General features: G+C 51.3%; 1 protein-coding gene across 3 annotated transcripts in view; it reads left to right on the top strand.

Moving 5' to 3' along the window:
* The window catches only part of COL5A1 (collagen type V alpha 1 chain), a 145,498-nt gene that overhangs the window by 54,428 nt on the left and 76,432 nt on the right, over nt 1-14,638 (top strand). For all 3 annotated transcript variants that reach the window (XM_059864825.1, XM_059864824.1, XM_059864827.1), the window contains 3 exons: nt 10,085-10,216; nt 11,828-11,974; nt 12,088-12,336. In XM_059864825.1, the coding sequence (XP_059720808.1) occupies nt 10,085-10,216; nt 11,828-11,974; nt 12,088-12,336 (528 nt within the window). The remainder of the gene's footprint in view (nt 1-10,084; nt 10,217-11,827; nt 11,975-12,087; nt 12,337-14,638) is intronic.

The raw sequence follows: 14,638 nt of genomic DNA, 5'->3' as shown, positions 1-14,638 counted from the left end.
TCCCTCTCTTTTCCCTCTCCCTCTCTTTTCCCTCTCCCTCTCTTTTCCCTCTCCCTCTCTTTTCCCTCTCCCTCTCTTTTCCCTCTCCCTCTCTTTTCCCTCTCCCTCTCTTTTCCCTCTCCCTCTCTTTTCCCTCTCCCTCTCTTTTCCCTCTCCCTCTCTTTTCCCTCTCCCTCTCTTTTCCCTCTCCCTCTCTTTTCCCTCTCCCTCTCTTTTCCCTCTCCCTCTCTTTTCCCTCTCCCTCTCTTTTCCCTCTCCCTCTCTTTTCCCTCTCCCTCTCTTTTCCCTCTCCCTCTCTTTTCCCTCTCCCTCTTTTCCCTCTCCCTCTTTTCCCTCTCCCTCTTTTCCCTCTCCCTCTCTTTTCCCTCTCCCTCTCTTTTCCCTCTCCCTCTCTTTTCCCTGTCCCTCTCTTTTCCCTGTCCCTCTCTTTTCCCTCTCCCTCTTTTCCCTCTCCCTCTTTTCCCTCTCCCTCTTTTCCCTCTCCCTCTTTTCCCTCTCCCTCTTTTCCCTCTCCTTCTCCCTCTCTCTTCTCCCTCTCTCTTCTCCCTCTCTCTTCTCCCTCTCTCTTCTCCCTCTCTCCCCTCTCTCCTCTCTCCTCTCCTCTCTCCCCTCTCCATTTCCCCCTTTTCAGTCCAGACTGCACAGGAGGAACAGCAGGTCAGACTCCTTGCTGGGTTCATGGGAGTTTGGGAGCAGCCAAAGGAAGCTGAGGCACTTTGGGAGGATTTTCTGCAGGCAGGTTTTTGCCTTTTTTTCCCCTTCTCCCCCAGAAATCGACGGGACAGCTCTGCCCAGCAGCTCCAGACTAAGCCAGCAGAGGAATTCCTTCTTCCAGTCAAGGCTGGTTTGTGGCATGGGTTAATTAGACCCAAATTAGATGCACTGTGAGGTTTATAACCCAGTGAGAACCTCAGGGCACCCAGCCCCAGCTCCTGTCCTGCAGAGTGCCAGAAATCCCCCAGAATTACCCAAATCTGGGAGATTTTTTCCTCTCTCAGTGGAGGAGCTGGTTGAAGTCAGCACTGCTTGACATCTGAAGGTGCCAAAGGGACAAATATCCAGAATTAGAGACCAAAATCAGCCTCAGGCAGGCAGCCACAGCATCCCTGAGGGACATCAGCACCCAGGGACAGCTAGGCAGGGGCAGCTGCCTGTGGGGACATTTGTAAAGCCCCTCTGAGGGTGACCCACCACACAGCTGCTGCTGCAGAGGGAAAATATTCCCTTCAGTGGGGTGAAATTTGAACTACAGTTTAATAAAAACCTGAGGTTCAGGTTGCTGGTTCTTCACACGTGTTTCTGATCTGCTGGGGGGGCTCAGGCCATCTGCTCAGAGCCCACAGTTCAAAAAGAAAAGCTCCAAACTGCTCCTTCTGCAAGTGTAAAGGCTGGCTTTGCTCTCCAGTTTCATTTTCCTATTGTGATGTTCTCTCTTTATTGGGGTGGAGAGAAGTGGGACTGGCAGGGGCTTCTTCTTCCCTTTCTTTCTATTCTTTCCCCTTTAAAAACCTGAACTGGGCCATTATTATTTCCCCCCTCTTTGCAAAAGAGCTGCAGAAACCTCTCCTATGATTTTTGCCTCTCCTGTGATTTTTGCCTGTGCCAGCACAGTGCTTGGCCAGGGTGGAGGGAAGGAGGGGATATGAATCAGCCTTTTGTGCCAGCAGCCCCTCTCCCAGCCCAGCCACCCTTCCAGACTGGGCCTGCAGCCCCATCCTGCTTTCTGTGCCCAGAACTGATTGTTTTGCACCCAAAAACCCCGGGAGATAAATTGTGGTTTGTTCAACAGACATAAATATATAAAAATAGCTGAGCAGAGTGGCTGGGCGGGTTGTTGATTTAAGGATATCTCTCTCTCTCTCTCTCTCTCTCTCTCTCTCTCTCTCTCTCTCTCTAGGTGTTTTTAGCAGCTTTGTTATTTTTTTCAGGCACCTTGGCTGCCTTTTCCCTTTCCTGCAGTCCCCACTGCCTGGCTGCTTTTCTCTGGCTGCACTTCCCCATCCCACTGAGGTGAAATGCAGAGAAATCCAGTTTTAAAAAGGCCCTGGAAAAAAAGGAAAAGTGAAAAGCAGGGGGAAAAAGGAAGGTGAAAAGCAGGGGGGAAAAGGAAGGTGAAAAGCAGGGAGAGTGAAGTGGAAGTGAAAACCCAAATTGTGCCAATATTTGGTCCCACAGGGCTGCAGTGGTGATGCCACCAGGCTCCCAGGGCTGATGTCAGGCAGCAGGGAAAGCAGAAGCCACAGAATCATTATTCCTCAGGGTGGGTCCTGCTCTCTGGTGGAATTCCCTGCAGCAAAGACTGAAAAATCCACTAAAAAAACCACTTTTGTGCTCTGAGGGGGAGCACAGAGCCCACGTCTGGTGGTTTGGAGCCCCAGACACGAGTCAGGGGACAGCTGGACACGTCCCCTGCCTGGGAGGGACCTGCCTGGCCCGGGATGCAGGGACAGGATGCTCAAACCTCTCTCACCTTTTTCCTGCTTGTGTTCCCTGCCTTGAACCTTCCCATTTTCTGCAGGAAATCCCAGCTGTGGCTCTCGTGAGCCTGGCTCTGTCCCCCATGGATGAGGGCTGGCTAGGACAGCCCTGCTGAGGGGTGCTGTGCCTTTCCCTCAGAGCCTTTTCCAGCTTGGAAAACCAAAAAAACCTTGGAGAAATGCACTGCCAGGGTGCTCAGGGTTGTGTTTGCCTCGGGGTTCTTGACTCTGGGGTGATCTGGGGTTGGGATGGGAAGTATCCACCTGGGAATGGGCCCTGTGGTGGTGCCTCCTGGCCTGCCACGGAGTCCTTGACTGGTATTGGGGTGTTGGCAGAGCGACAGCTCCTTCAGGAGAGCTTTCCAGAATTAGCAAAGCCATCTGGTGTTTGTTCCCCTCGGAGGGAATGGCTTGTCCTTCCCTTCCAGCGAGGAGTCCTTGCTGAGCTGCTCCACAGCTGGGGTTGGGATGGCACACAGGCACACCTCAAGTGTTCTGTGGGCTCTCTGCTCCAAAAAACTTCTTCATTTTAAGGCACGAGTCTTAATTGCATTTCAAACAACAGCCACGAGGCTGCTGGTGCATGGGTGCAGCAGCTACGGGGGGAGAAATAGGATTTGGTCTCTTGTTGGGGCAGGGCTGGGTGTTGGGGACAGCGTGGAGAAGTGCAGGCTGCAGGGGAGGGGACAAGGAGGGGACAACACTTCCCTGCCCTGTTCCTTCCAACCCAGCAGCCAGGAGGAACAGGGATCCTCACAGGGTGGGAAATGGCCTTCCTCCCTGGGGCTGTAAAACACAGAGGTTGGGAAATTACCAGAGAGGTTAATTAGCAGCGAGGCAGAGGGCTGGTGGTTCCCACTGCTGCTGTGGTCAGGGGAAGAGCTCGTGGGCTGGGATAATTGCAGGGTTTGTGCTCTGCTAGGGAGCAGGGATGCTCCTGGCTGGGCTGGGGGTGCAGCACTGGGCTCAGGGTTTCACCAGATCAGACAAGGCACCAAACCTTCTCAAGGGCTGGGGAAAGTTTCTGGTTTTCACTTCATCTCTGCATGGGGGACTCCAGTGAAACCCTGGGAGCAGGGATGCTCCTGGCTCGGCTGGGGGTGCAGCACTGGGCTCAGGGTTTCCGCAGATCAGACATGGCACCAAACCCTCTCAAGGGCAGTTTGTTTCTCTTTTTCACTGCACCTCTGTGTGGGGACTCCAGTGAAACCCTGGGACCAGGGATGCTCCTGGCTGGGCTGAGGGTGCAGCTCGGGGCTCAGGGTTTCAGCAGCATCACATGTGGCACCAAACCCTCTCAAGGGCTGGGGAAAGTTTCTGGTTTTCACTGCATCTCTGCATGGGGGACTCCAGTGAAAGCCTGGGATCAGGGATGATCCTGGCTGGGCTGGGGGTGCAGCACTGGGCTCAGGGTTTCACCAGATCAGACATGGCACCAAACCCTCTCAAGGGCTGGGGAAAGTTTCTCTTTTTCACTGCATCTCTGTGTGGGGGACTCCAGTGAAACCCTGGGAGCAGGGATGCTCCTGTCTGGGCTGAGGGTGCAGCACGGGGCTCAGGGTTTCACCAGCATCACATGTGGCACCAAACCCTCTCAAGGGCTGGGGAAAGTTTCTGGTTTTCACTGCACCTCTGTGTGGGGGACTCCAGTGAAACCCTGAGCCCAGTGCTGCACTCCCAGCCCCAGCCCAGGCAGGAGCATCCCTGATCCCAGGTTTTCACTGGAGTCCCCACACAGAGATGCAGTGAAAAAGAGAAACTGTCCCCAGCCCTTGAAGGGTTTGGTGCCACATTTCATGCTGGTGACACTTCTGTCCCTGCTCTGCTGCATTAAACCTGGTTTTTCCAAAGAGAGCTGGGCAGAGGCTGCTCTCTGAGTGCCCACAGCAGCAGGAGCTGTTCTTGGGGTAACCCCAGAGCAGCCCCATCCAGCCCTGCAGCCCCTCTGAGCAGGATGGGGACACAAACATCCAGCTGGATTCAGCCAAACCACCAGGAGTTTGTAGCTGAGTCACGGCTGTGTCCGAGTCAGGCTTTTCTGGTTTTAATTTATTATTATTTAGCCAAACTTTCAACACTTGCCTTCCCACCTTGTGGTGCCCAAAGGAGGCTCTTCAGGCACCAGCTGCTCTATCTGGTGGGGTCACTCCTGTCTGTGCCTGGCCGGGAGAGGGCTCAGGACATGGGGACAGGGACTGGGGGATGGGGAGGCTTTGTTTGACCCCTTTGCTGCAGTTTTGCTGCTTTTCTGGAGCTGCAGTGTTTAAAGGAGGGACTCTGGGATGCTCTGAGCACCTCCAGCACCTCTGATTTTTGAAGTTTCCTCGTGGCAGAGCTGTGGTGATTCCTGGGCCTTTGCTGCTGTCTCCAACACCACTCCAGGCTGGAGCTGGGCTGTGAGAATCCATGGGGAGTGCTGGTGACAGGATTTATCAAGTGGAACATCTGAGGGCTGCCAGGCTGGCTCCAGGACAGGGATTAGGGGTTTTGGAAGCTGAGTTTCCACTTCATCCTGGAGCTGCACTGAGCCCCTGCCCCTGCCCAGCCTCTGAGTGGGTTTGGGGTTATGGGAGTTTGTCAGGATAAACCTCAGTGATTCCCAATAACTGGGGAGATTTTACATTATCACTCCTCACCCTGAGCCTGTGTTTCTCCAGTTGAAATGCAGGAGTTTCCAAAATCCAGCAGGATTTTCTCTCAGGGATGCTGAATCTCAGACTTTTGGGGCCATGCCCTAACCCAAGTCCAGTTAATGATCAGTGGGAGCCCTGAAGAATCCCAGGATTTAGGGAGCTGCTGCCAGTGCCAGATGAAGTCACTCTGATCCTCCTCTCCAGCTGGGTTTTTTTTTTTTTCATTGAACCACAACGATTCCTCTGAGTTCCTGAAGTTGATGTCATTGGAAGTGATGTGACATTTTTTTGCAAGCATATAGAATAAGTGTTAAAAAATGCTCCAGAAAGAGCTTTTCCAGCCTTGTCTGGGAGCTGGCTGGGGAGTTGAGTTAAACTGGCTTTGATGGAACTTAATCCATAAAGCAAATGAGTCATCAGGCATAAATGGCTTTACCATAAATGTCAGGCAGATCCTTACTGGTCCTGACAGTTAGCACTTCCATCTGTCTGGTGGAGCAAATGAAACCCTCACAACTCACAGCCCTCTTCAGAAATGTGCTGTCCTGCCTCTTCCTCTTAGCCAGAAGTTTTAGGAATAAAGGCCAAAGTGTGATTTATCCTTTTTTTTAAACACTGCCTCTCCTAATCTATAAAATTGTGGCTGTTCGCAGGCAAAAAAAAAAAAAAAAAGACTTTTTTATTCTCTGGTTCAATTTTTTTTGTTTGTTAAGCCAGCAAAGCACAACTGAGCTCAGCCCCTGGATGCTACCAAGTGCTCTAGTCACTGGAACCTCCTTGACCTTGTGCCCAGCTCATTGCCAGGCCAAAAAAGAACTTTACCCACTGTGTGGGTGGCTGGAGGACGCTGCTGGTGACTTCCACAAAGCAACACCAGAGTGCTTCCGTCTTGCTCCCGGCCTGAAACAACTCATTACTTGAAAACAAGTCTTTGATTTGGCTGGTCAGGCCTTTAAACCACTTTATTGGTGCATTTTTCAGTTGTCTCTCTTGGAAAACCCTGTCCCACACCCAGCTGTGCACGTGCATTAACGGGATCGTTGTTAGTGCTGCAAAAAATCCAGCTGGGCAGGAGATTTTGGGCTGGTTTGTGACCAAAACGGGGAAACAAACGGACACTTGAGGGTGGAATGGGAGCAGGGCTGGCTCCCCTTTGCCAGGCAGGATCCCTGGATCCCTGGGCACAGTTTATTAGCAGCAGCACACTGGAGAGGACACAAAAGGCTCCCGAACCTCCCAGCGTGGCTGGCTCCATTGAAAGTTGCTTTTTAAATCCCAGGAATGGGGCTCTTGACAGCAGAGCTTTGTGCAGCTTTTGTGAGGTGCAGATAGTGGGGCTTTTTATGGCAGCCTAAATTAGCCCCTTTTATTGTTTGCTGCTGAGGGATGAGGTCAATTGATCGGGAATCTTGCTAACAAGGTTTTTACTCCTGGCTGCTTTTTACAAGTGCTAGCACGGGGTATCCCCCAGTGCTGGGAGTGAAACAAAGATGAATGGGCTGAGCTCTCCTCCTTCCCCCTCCCCTGAGCTGCTCAGCCTCTCTGCTGGGCCTTGGGTGCTCCCTGGGGCTCTCAGTTGTCCCAAATTCGGTTCTCCTGGGTTTTGCTCTGGCTCAGCCTTGGTTCTCCTGGTTTTGAATCAGTTCAACCTTGGTTCTCCTGGGTTTTGAATCAGTTCAGCCTTGGTTCTCCTGGGTTTTGCATGGGTTCAACCTTGGTTCTCCTGGGTTTTGAATCAGTTCAGCCTTGATTCTCCTGGGTTTTGCTCTGGCTCAGCCTTGGTTCTCCTGGATTTTGCATGGGTTCAGCCTTGGTTCTCCTGGATTTTGAATCAGTTCAGCCTTGGTTCTCCTGGGTTTTTCTTTGGTTTAGCCTTGGTTAAGCAGAAGAGAATTTTGTACTGGTTCAGCCTTGGCTCTCCTGGGTTTTGAATCAGTTCAACCTTGGTTCTCCTGGGTTTAGCCTTGGTTCTCCTGGGTTTTGCATTGTTTGAGCCTTGGTTCTCCTGGGTTTTGCTTTGGTTCAGCCTTGGTTAAGCAGAAGAGAATTTTGCATTGGCTCAGCCTTGGTTCTCCTGGGTTTTTCACTGGATCAGCCTTGGTTCCCCTGGGTTTTGCTTTGGCTCTCCTTGGTTCTCCTGGGTTTTGCTTTGGTTCTCCTCAGCTCCCCTGGGTTTTGCAGGCTGGAACAAGCCAAGGATGAGCTCTGGGCAGGGTGATTGAGTGGGTTTGAAAAGGAGAGGGGAAGCACAGCCTGTGGAGCGTGGTGAGCTCCAACGGAGCCGTCTGATGCTTTTTCCTGGCACCCCCCACATCCCAAATTTATTCAGTCACACACGGATTTCCCCAAGTTCTTGACCTCTGCTCAGCCTCCCCCTCTCACCCAGCACAAACTGCGGGGCCCACGCTGTCCTTTGGTGTGTTGAGGTCCAGTTTTCCTCAGGGATTTGCAGGTGGCTTTTTTCCATATTCTCCAAGGCTGAGGATTCCCAAGCTCCTGCAGGGAAGCAGGGTGGGCTCAAGGTTTTTTTTTCCCCGTGCATAGCTCAGGAGCTGCCATCAGCTGAGACTAAAAACAAACCCAGCTTTAGCAAATTCTCCTCTGCTTAACCTTTGGCACCGTGTTTAGCCAAGATGCCTTTCCTTGCTTTATCTGTTCCTTGAGGAAACGCAGCTCCAGCCCTGCTCACTTATGGGATGCAGCCTATCAGCTCTCCATGAGGTGTAAATCCACCCTTATCAGGGAGAAAAAGCTTTTTCAGCCTCCCCTGCCTCTTGGAGACGAGTCCCAGGTCTGCTTTGGGGCTGGTTTACTTCAGCTTATCCCAACAATGCCAGGCACTTCCCATCTTCCCATGGAAAACTGGGAGTTTTAAGCACCTGAGGGAGAGAAGGGCCCAAGTGGCTTAGCTGAGGTGTCAGGGAGGGCTGGCTCAGGTCCTGGGGGCAGAAATAGCAGCTGGAAGGGTTTTCCCATCAGCCACAGATTGCCTTGGCCGGGTTGGGTATTCCCTGCTGGAGGGAATTCCAAAGGAACAGGTTTGGAGCTCTGGAGTGCCTTTGGGGACAGGGATGGTTTTATAATCTATGGCCTGAGTAACCCCATAACACCCCCAGGACCCCCAGCTCAGGGCTGGGGGTGTCCTGGAGGTCCCACCATGGCCCAGCTCCCCCGTGGGTCCCAGACCTGCTTGGAAAAAGGAAATGTTCTACAAGGCAAAAATCTTGGGATATTTTATTTCCCCAGTAATCTTAGCCCAGTTTTGGTGGTCACATTGCAAAAGAAAAAAACTGGAATAGTAATGGCAGGACTGGATTTATATTAACAAAAAATAAAAAAAGAAAAAAAGAAAAGGGAAAGGGAAGGAAAGATGTTTCTTGTTTTAAAAATGGAAAATTGAAACCCACTTTGCAGACACGTCTGTTAATTTTGTAAAGGTTATTCACTGGAAACAATGACTGAGCTCCAGTGAATGCTCAGTGAAGGGTGGCTGGGCTAGGTCTGAGAGGTGCTGCAGGGAGGGAAGTGACAACCTGGGAAGGGAGGAGGGAGCTCCTCTGAGCTGCTCCTTCCCCAGTGGATCTCTGCCCAGAATGTGAACAGCATTCCCTTTTTCGGGGGGAAGTCAGTGCGACCCATCCACGATCCAGTCACACCAAGGCAGATTTGGCCCAAAATTTCAAAAATATCCTTTTCCACAGGGCTGTTTGCCAGTCTGGCCAGGCTCCCTTTGGAGCTTCTGGTTCCTATTACTGCCCAAATCATCCTCCCAGTTCTGCTGTAACGCTCCTGCTTTTCCCCCTGATGCTTTAGCCATGTTTGTCTATTATTAAATAAGAAATTTTTTTTCCCTCCCCTAATTAAAGTATCAGCTCTAAGCATCCAAGTAGTAAAGTCTTATGTAACTGTCTGCTGAATGAACTGGATTTTGGCATCGTGGTTGAGCAGCGTGGTGGCTCTTTAGGAAACTCAAGAGCAATTTCTGCTCTGACCTTCTGGCTGTGGCTGTGCCGGGCTCCAGGGAGCAGCTGCTCCATTAACCAGCCCTGGTGCCTAATGAGCTTCCCCTGCACCTGGTTTTTAGAATAAAAAAGCCTCCCTTTGGCTCTTGTCTGGCTTTATCAGATGCATTTCTAATCTCTGGCTGTGTCTGTTGTGGGTAGAACATCAAGGTGAGGCAAGATGCAAAAAAATGGAGATGATGTGAGACCAGCTGGTGGGGTGGGAGAAGCAGAGAAGTTTTGAGGCCAATAAGCAACTTTTGGGACTGGCCAGGGTGACTCTGCAGCCCTGCACAGGACCAGGTGGAAAGGAGTTGTTTTATTGCTGATTTGGGGGGGTACAAAGCCCTGTTGTTTTTATTTTTCCTGCACTTGGCTTGCTTGGGGCTGTGGTACTGGGTGATTTTTCTTTTGGGGAGGTGGATTTGGGGCTGGGATGGAGCCCAGTGGGTTCACACCTTGTGGGGCAGCCCAAGAGAAGCTGGGGATGAAGCCCAGTGGGTTCACACCTTGTGGGGCAGCCCAAGAGGGGCTGGGGATGAAGCCTAATGGGTTCACACCTCGTGGGGCAGCTCAAGAGAAGCTGGGGATGAAGCCCAGTGGGTTCACACCTTGTGGGGCAGCCCAAGAGGGGCTGGGGATGAAGCCCAGAGGGTTCACACCTCGTGGGGCAGCCCAAGAGAAGCTGGGGATGAAGCCCAGTGGGTTCACACCTTGTGGGGCAGCCCAAGAGAAGCTGGGGATGAAGCCCAGTGGGTTCACACCTTGTGGGGCAGCCCAAGAGAAGCAGCTGCTCCCTGGACGTGGAGCTTTTCTCCTGGCTCATCTCGGGGGATGTGCCCATGTCAGGAAGGTGGCCCTGCCAGGTGTTTTGCTTTCCATTTCTTTGTGTTTCTGGCTTTGTTTGCAGCCTCAGGCTGGTGTCTCCAGGAGCAGCAGCCAGCCCTGACCCTCTGTGCTCCCCTCCCTGCAGGGTGACATCCAGCAGCTCCTGATCGTGGCGGACCCGCGGGCAGCCCTGGAGTACTGTGAGCACTACAGCCCCGACTGTGACACCGCCATCCCCGACTCCCCCCAGTCCCAGGACCCCAACCAGGATGAATACGTGAGTCTCTGGGGATGGTTTGGGGTGCAACCACCAAAATCTGGGTTTATTTCACCCTGTCAAACACGTGGCTCCTTCCTCCCGCTCAGCTTCCCCACAGCTCGTCTCCAACGTCCAAGACAGGGATTGTTTTTAGGATTTGCACGTTCTGGGTTTGGCTGTTGGGAGTTTCCCTTCTTTCTGAGCTCCTTCCATTTCCAGAGACTGAAAGGAACATCCTTTTGGAGCTCAGAAATACAGGAGAGACAACGTGAGCCAAGTGGGGATTATTGACCTTCCCTGGCAGCTCCAGCCTGTCCAGACCAGCACCTGTTTCTAAATTTTCAGTTATGCTGTTGGACTTGTGAAAGGATTAAACAGTTCTTTCTCAATATTCCGTGAAACAACAGGTGTTAGAGGAGGGAGAACCGTTCTTCCCCTGGATTTCCTTTGAATCTCATTTTGGCAGAAATGCTCCCAAGTCATCCCTAGGAGCTGCTGTGCCCAATAATTTCTGTATAAAGGGTTCACCCCAGGCCTTTTCCTTAGAAAAAGAAAACACAATAAAAAGGACTGGTGCAGGATGCATTTTTATGTTGGTGCCCAGTCAGAAATGTCTGGGTGTGGCTGAATTTGATGAGCATCACCTGAATTTTGCCCTCTTTAAAGAGGTCTCAGCTCGCTGCAGTTGCTGTCTGGCATCCTGTCATCCTCTTGGGCTGATTTGCTTTCAGCTGAGCCCAGACCTGCAGGGTCAGGGAATCCCCACGAACCAGTAATGCCATCAGCCCTGCCAGTTTATCTTTGGGATTAAATTAATCCAGCACCTAAGCAGGGCTTTGGGATGCTCACAGCGAGGCGCAGCCCCAGGCAAGCGCCGCGACCGCTCCGCCAGCGCTTCTGGAGAAACAATAAATAAGACAAATAAAACAGCACTTTGGTGGAAACCTGTGGCAGCAGGAGAATAAAACTCCTCTTTTGGAGCCAGCAGTCCAACAAGAGCTGGCTTGTCCCGAGGCTGTGTTGCTCCATGTAGGAACAACTCCTCCACGCGCCGGCGGCCGCTGCCAGGGAGAGCTGGGCTGGCGAGGAGCGGGGCCGTGCCCGCCTGGACCAGCCTTTGTTTGGGTTTCTTGCTGAAGAGTGACTGACGCCTTGTGGGGAAGGCTGCAAGGATCTGCTCCTCCAAGGCCTCCAGCCTGCAGGCCTGGGGTGCCTGGGAAGTCACAGGGGTGCTGTTAGTGCAGGGATGCTGCCGGAGCGGCCACGGGGCTCGAGGGCTTTCTGCTCCTCTCTCAGGGGGTCAGGTGTGGCAGGTCTGGGAGGTTTCAGCAATCCAAGGTTTAAAATATATCATGGAGTCACTGATTTGGGTTGGAGGGATCTTAAAGTTTACCAGATTCCGTCCCCTTGCCAGGGCAGGGTCGCATTCCGCGATCCCAGGTTGCTCCACATCCAACCTGGCCTTGGACACCTCCAGGGATGGAGCAGCCCCAGCTGCTCTGGGTGACCCCTTCCAGGCAGGAGTTTCTCCCAGATATCCCATCTAAACTCGCAGTGTGAAGCTGTGATGTCCAAAGGAGCTGGCAGGGACACCCCCCTCATTTCCTGCTTCTCCTCCTCTCCCCGCAGTACACGGACGGGGAGGGAGAAGGTGACACTTACTACTACGAGTACCCCTACTACGAGGACGTGGATGAAGCTGTCAAACCAGAAGCCCCCACCACCAAACCCAGCCCTCCCGACGTGGCTGCTGCAGAGAAACCCGAAACCAAGGAGGTACCAGGCGGGTCCTGGCAGGGGTGTAGGTGCTGGACCTTTGTAAAAAGGGAGGATGATGCAGAATGATTTTGTTCCTCTGACTGTGGGGTTTTATTTCCCACGTGTGACAGGATTATCCAGCTCCCACAGCACCCCCTGAGAGAGGGAACCCCGGGAAGCAGGCCAAGGAGGACGGAGCAGTGGATGATCCCCTGGTTGATGAGTACAACTACGAGACCATCAACGAGGAGTATTTTACTCCCATGCCCTATGAAGATATCAACTACAATGAGGAAATCGATCCCCAGGGTGGCCTCACTGAAAATGCAGTGGAAGCTGAACTCCCCACGAGCACTGTCGTCACCTACAATGAGACTGATGTAATTTCAATTCATTAATTTTAATTTTTTTTTAATTAATTCTGCTGTTTCATAGCCCTGGGAGCAAAGGAGACAGGAGCAGCCAGATGGTAAATCCATAAGTGGTTCAGGCAGCTGCAGGGAGAGGAAGTTTCTTGGAAAATGTTTTCACTCCAGATTTTTTAGGGTGGGGAATGCAGATATTTAGAATTTGGTTAAGGATTATTCCCCTGGAAAAAGCTGCTCATATTGACATCTGCATTTCCTCGGGTGAAGTGGTTGTCTGACAAAAAGAGAAATGAGGGTTGCTGTTAAAATCTCAGTAAAAGCCTTTTATCCCAAAGTTATTAATATAAATCCTGAAAATGTTGATTTGCTGGAGAGCATCAATATTTTTCATTTTGCCATTTCCACTGAAAAGCATTTTTATGTTTTTCAGTTTGGTTTTTTTTTTTAAAACCATTTCAACACTGGGACAAAGCCTTGATTTCAAAACTGCTGCATCCACCTGGAGTGAATTCCTTGATTGTGTGCACGGATCTGCTCAGAGCTGGGACCAGCCCAGACCCCACAGCTTTTTCTGCTGGAATATTGAACTTTTACCTCCCCACACTTCAATATCCTCCAGCTGAAGTGCTGCACTCCAGACTCTCCTGTGCTTAAGGCTTGCCCAGTTCTTGCTTTTTAAGTTGATGCTGAAACAGGTGAATGTGGGTGAGACTGAGATGAATTTTTGGGGAGCTGGGTGCTCACAGAGCAAGGAAATCATGGCATTCAATGGGCAAATCCTTCATTATCCAGGAGCAGCAGCACGGGAATCAGTGCTGGGAGAACATGGAATTGTTCTCTGAGCAACCTGCTCTGGTGGGAGATGTCCCTGCCCATGGGATTGGAACTGGATGAGCTTTCAAATCCTTCCAGCCCACACCATTCCATGTTTCTGTAATGCTTCCAAATCCCATCCTAATTCCCAGGAAGAGCTGTGGGGAGAGTCTCTCCAGTGGAGAATTACTTGTTGTGGGGCTGTCACAATTCGAGGCTGGCAAAAGAGACAGCAAAAGTTGGCCAAGATCCCTGGAGGTGGAAATTTGAGGGAAAAGGGGTCAGGGAAAGTGTCCAAGCAAAGATCTGAGCAGCTGGAGAGAGGCTGGTGCAGATCCAAGGGCAGGGGGGATCCAGTCTGGCCAAAATGTGGTGGAGGAGGTTGGAGAGCCCAAAATGATGCACAGGGAGAGAGGAAAAAGCTCCAGGAATCGAGGGAGACAACGGGAGGGAACCCATGGATGGGAAAGTTTTCCATTTCCTGACCAAGAGCCAGAAATCTTTGGCCAAGCTTGGACTTTGTAAGAGAGAGGAATTAAAGATTGGATAGAGGGGCCTTAAACAAAAAAGGTGGAAGAGGAAGGAGTAGGCTTCAAGGGCCACTTGAGTTGTTAAGGAAAGGAAATAGAGGAGGAAAGCTCAGGCAGGGAACTGCCCACGTACTCCAAATATCATCTTTCCATGCAAATAGACCTGAGGACCTCAATTAAAATGTCAAACCAGACATTTTTGATATTCATGTCATGCAATTTGCTGTTATCCCCAAACCCTTAGAGGCAGATGAGATTTTTTTAGATTAAGGTTTTAAGGTTTCAAAGTGCAAAACCTGGTGAAATATTTCAGCCAGGATAAAAAAGGGGGAGAGGGTGTGATAGTAACAGATCCATTTGAACCAGCCCAAAGGAAAAATAACCCTGACTTTTCCAAGTTTTCTAATTAAATGACTGCCAAGCTGTAATTTCTGCCAAGGCCAGTTGGTGTTTGCAGAGGTAAGAGAAGGTGGGCTGGTGAGTACCTTAGTTCTAGGCTTAATCTTAATTTAAAACCTGCTGAATTTAGACCCAGATGTTCATGTTTATGAGCTCTGAGCAGTTTTGGCATAGGAAGAAGTCTGGAAGGTGTGATGACACTGAAGTGACTTTGAATTCGTGGTAGTGAGGAGCCATTTCTCTAGGAAGCACTGGAAAGAATTCAATTTCTGGACTATTTTGGTCATTACCTGGATAGGAAAGAAACCAAATAAATCTCAGCAGCACATGTTGTTCTTTGCAGGGCTGCTCAGAGCGAGGGGTGCCAAAGGCCTGTGCCTGCCAGGCTGCTGGGAGCACAGGGAGATGGAGAGCAGCAAGGAAATTCTGAGCCTTGTCTGGATGTCCTTGCTGTGCTCTGTGGCATCTGAGAGGATTCTGAGAGGATTCAGGGGTTGAGGCATCAGATTTGGGATGACTCCTGCTCCTTGGATGAGCCCAGGCACAGATTGGATCCCAGACTAAACAAACAG

The sequence above is a fragment of the Haemorhous mexicanus genome, chromosome 21 (assembly GCF_027477595.1).
Source record: "Haemorhous mexicanus isolate bHaeMex1 chromosome 21, bHaeMex1.pri, whole genome shotgun sequence".
Classification (NCBI taxonomy): Eukaryota; Metazoa; Chordata; class Aves; order Passeriformes; family Fringillidae; genus Haemorhous; species Haemorhous mexicanus.
This window is presented reverse-complemented; position numbering and strand designations above follow the sequence as displayed.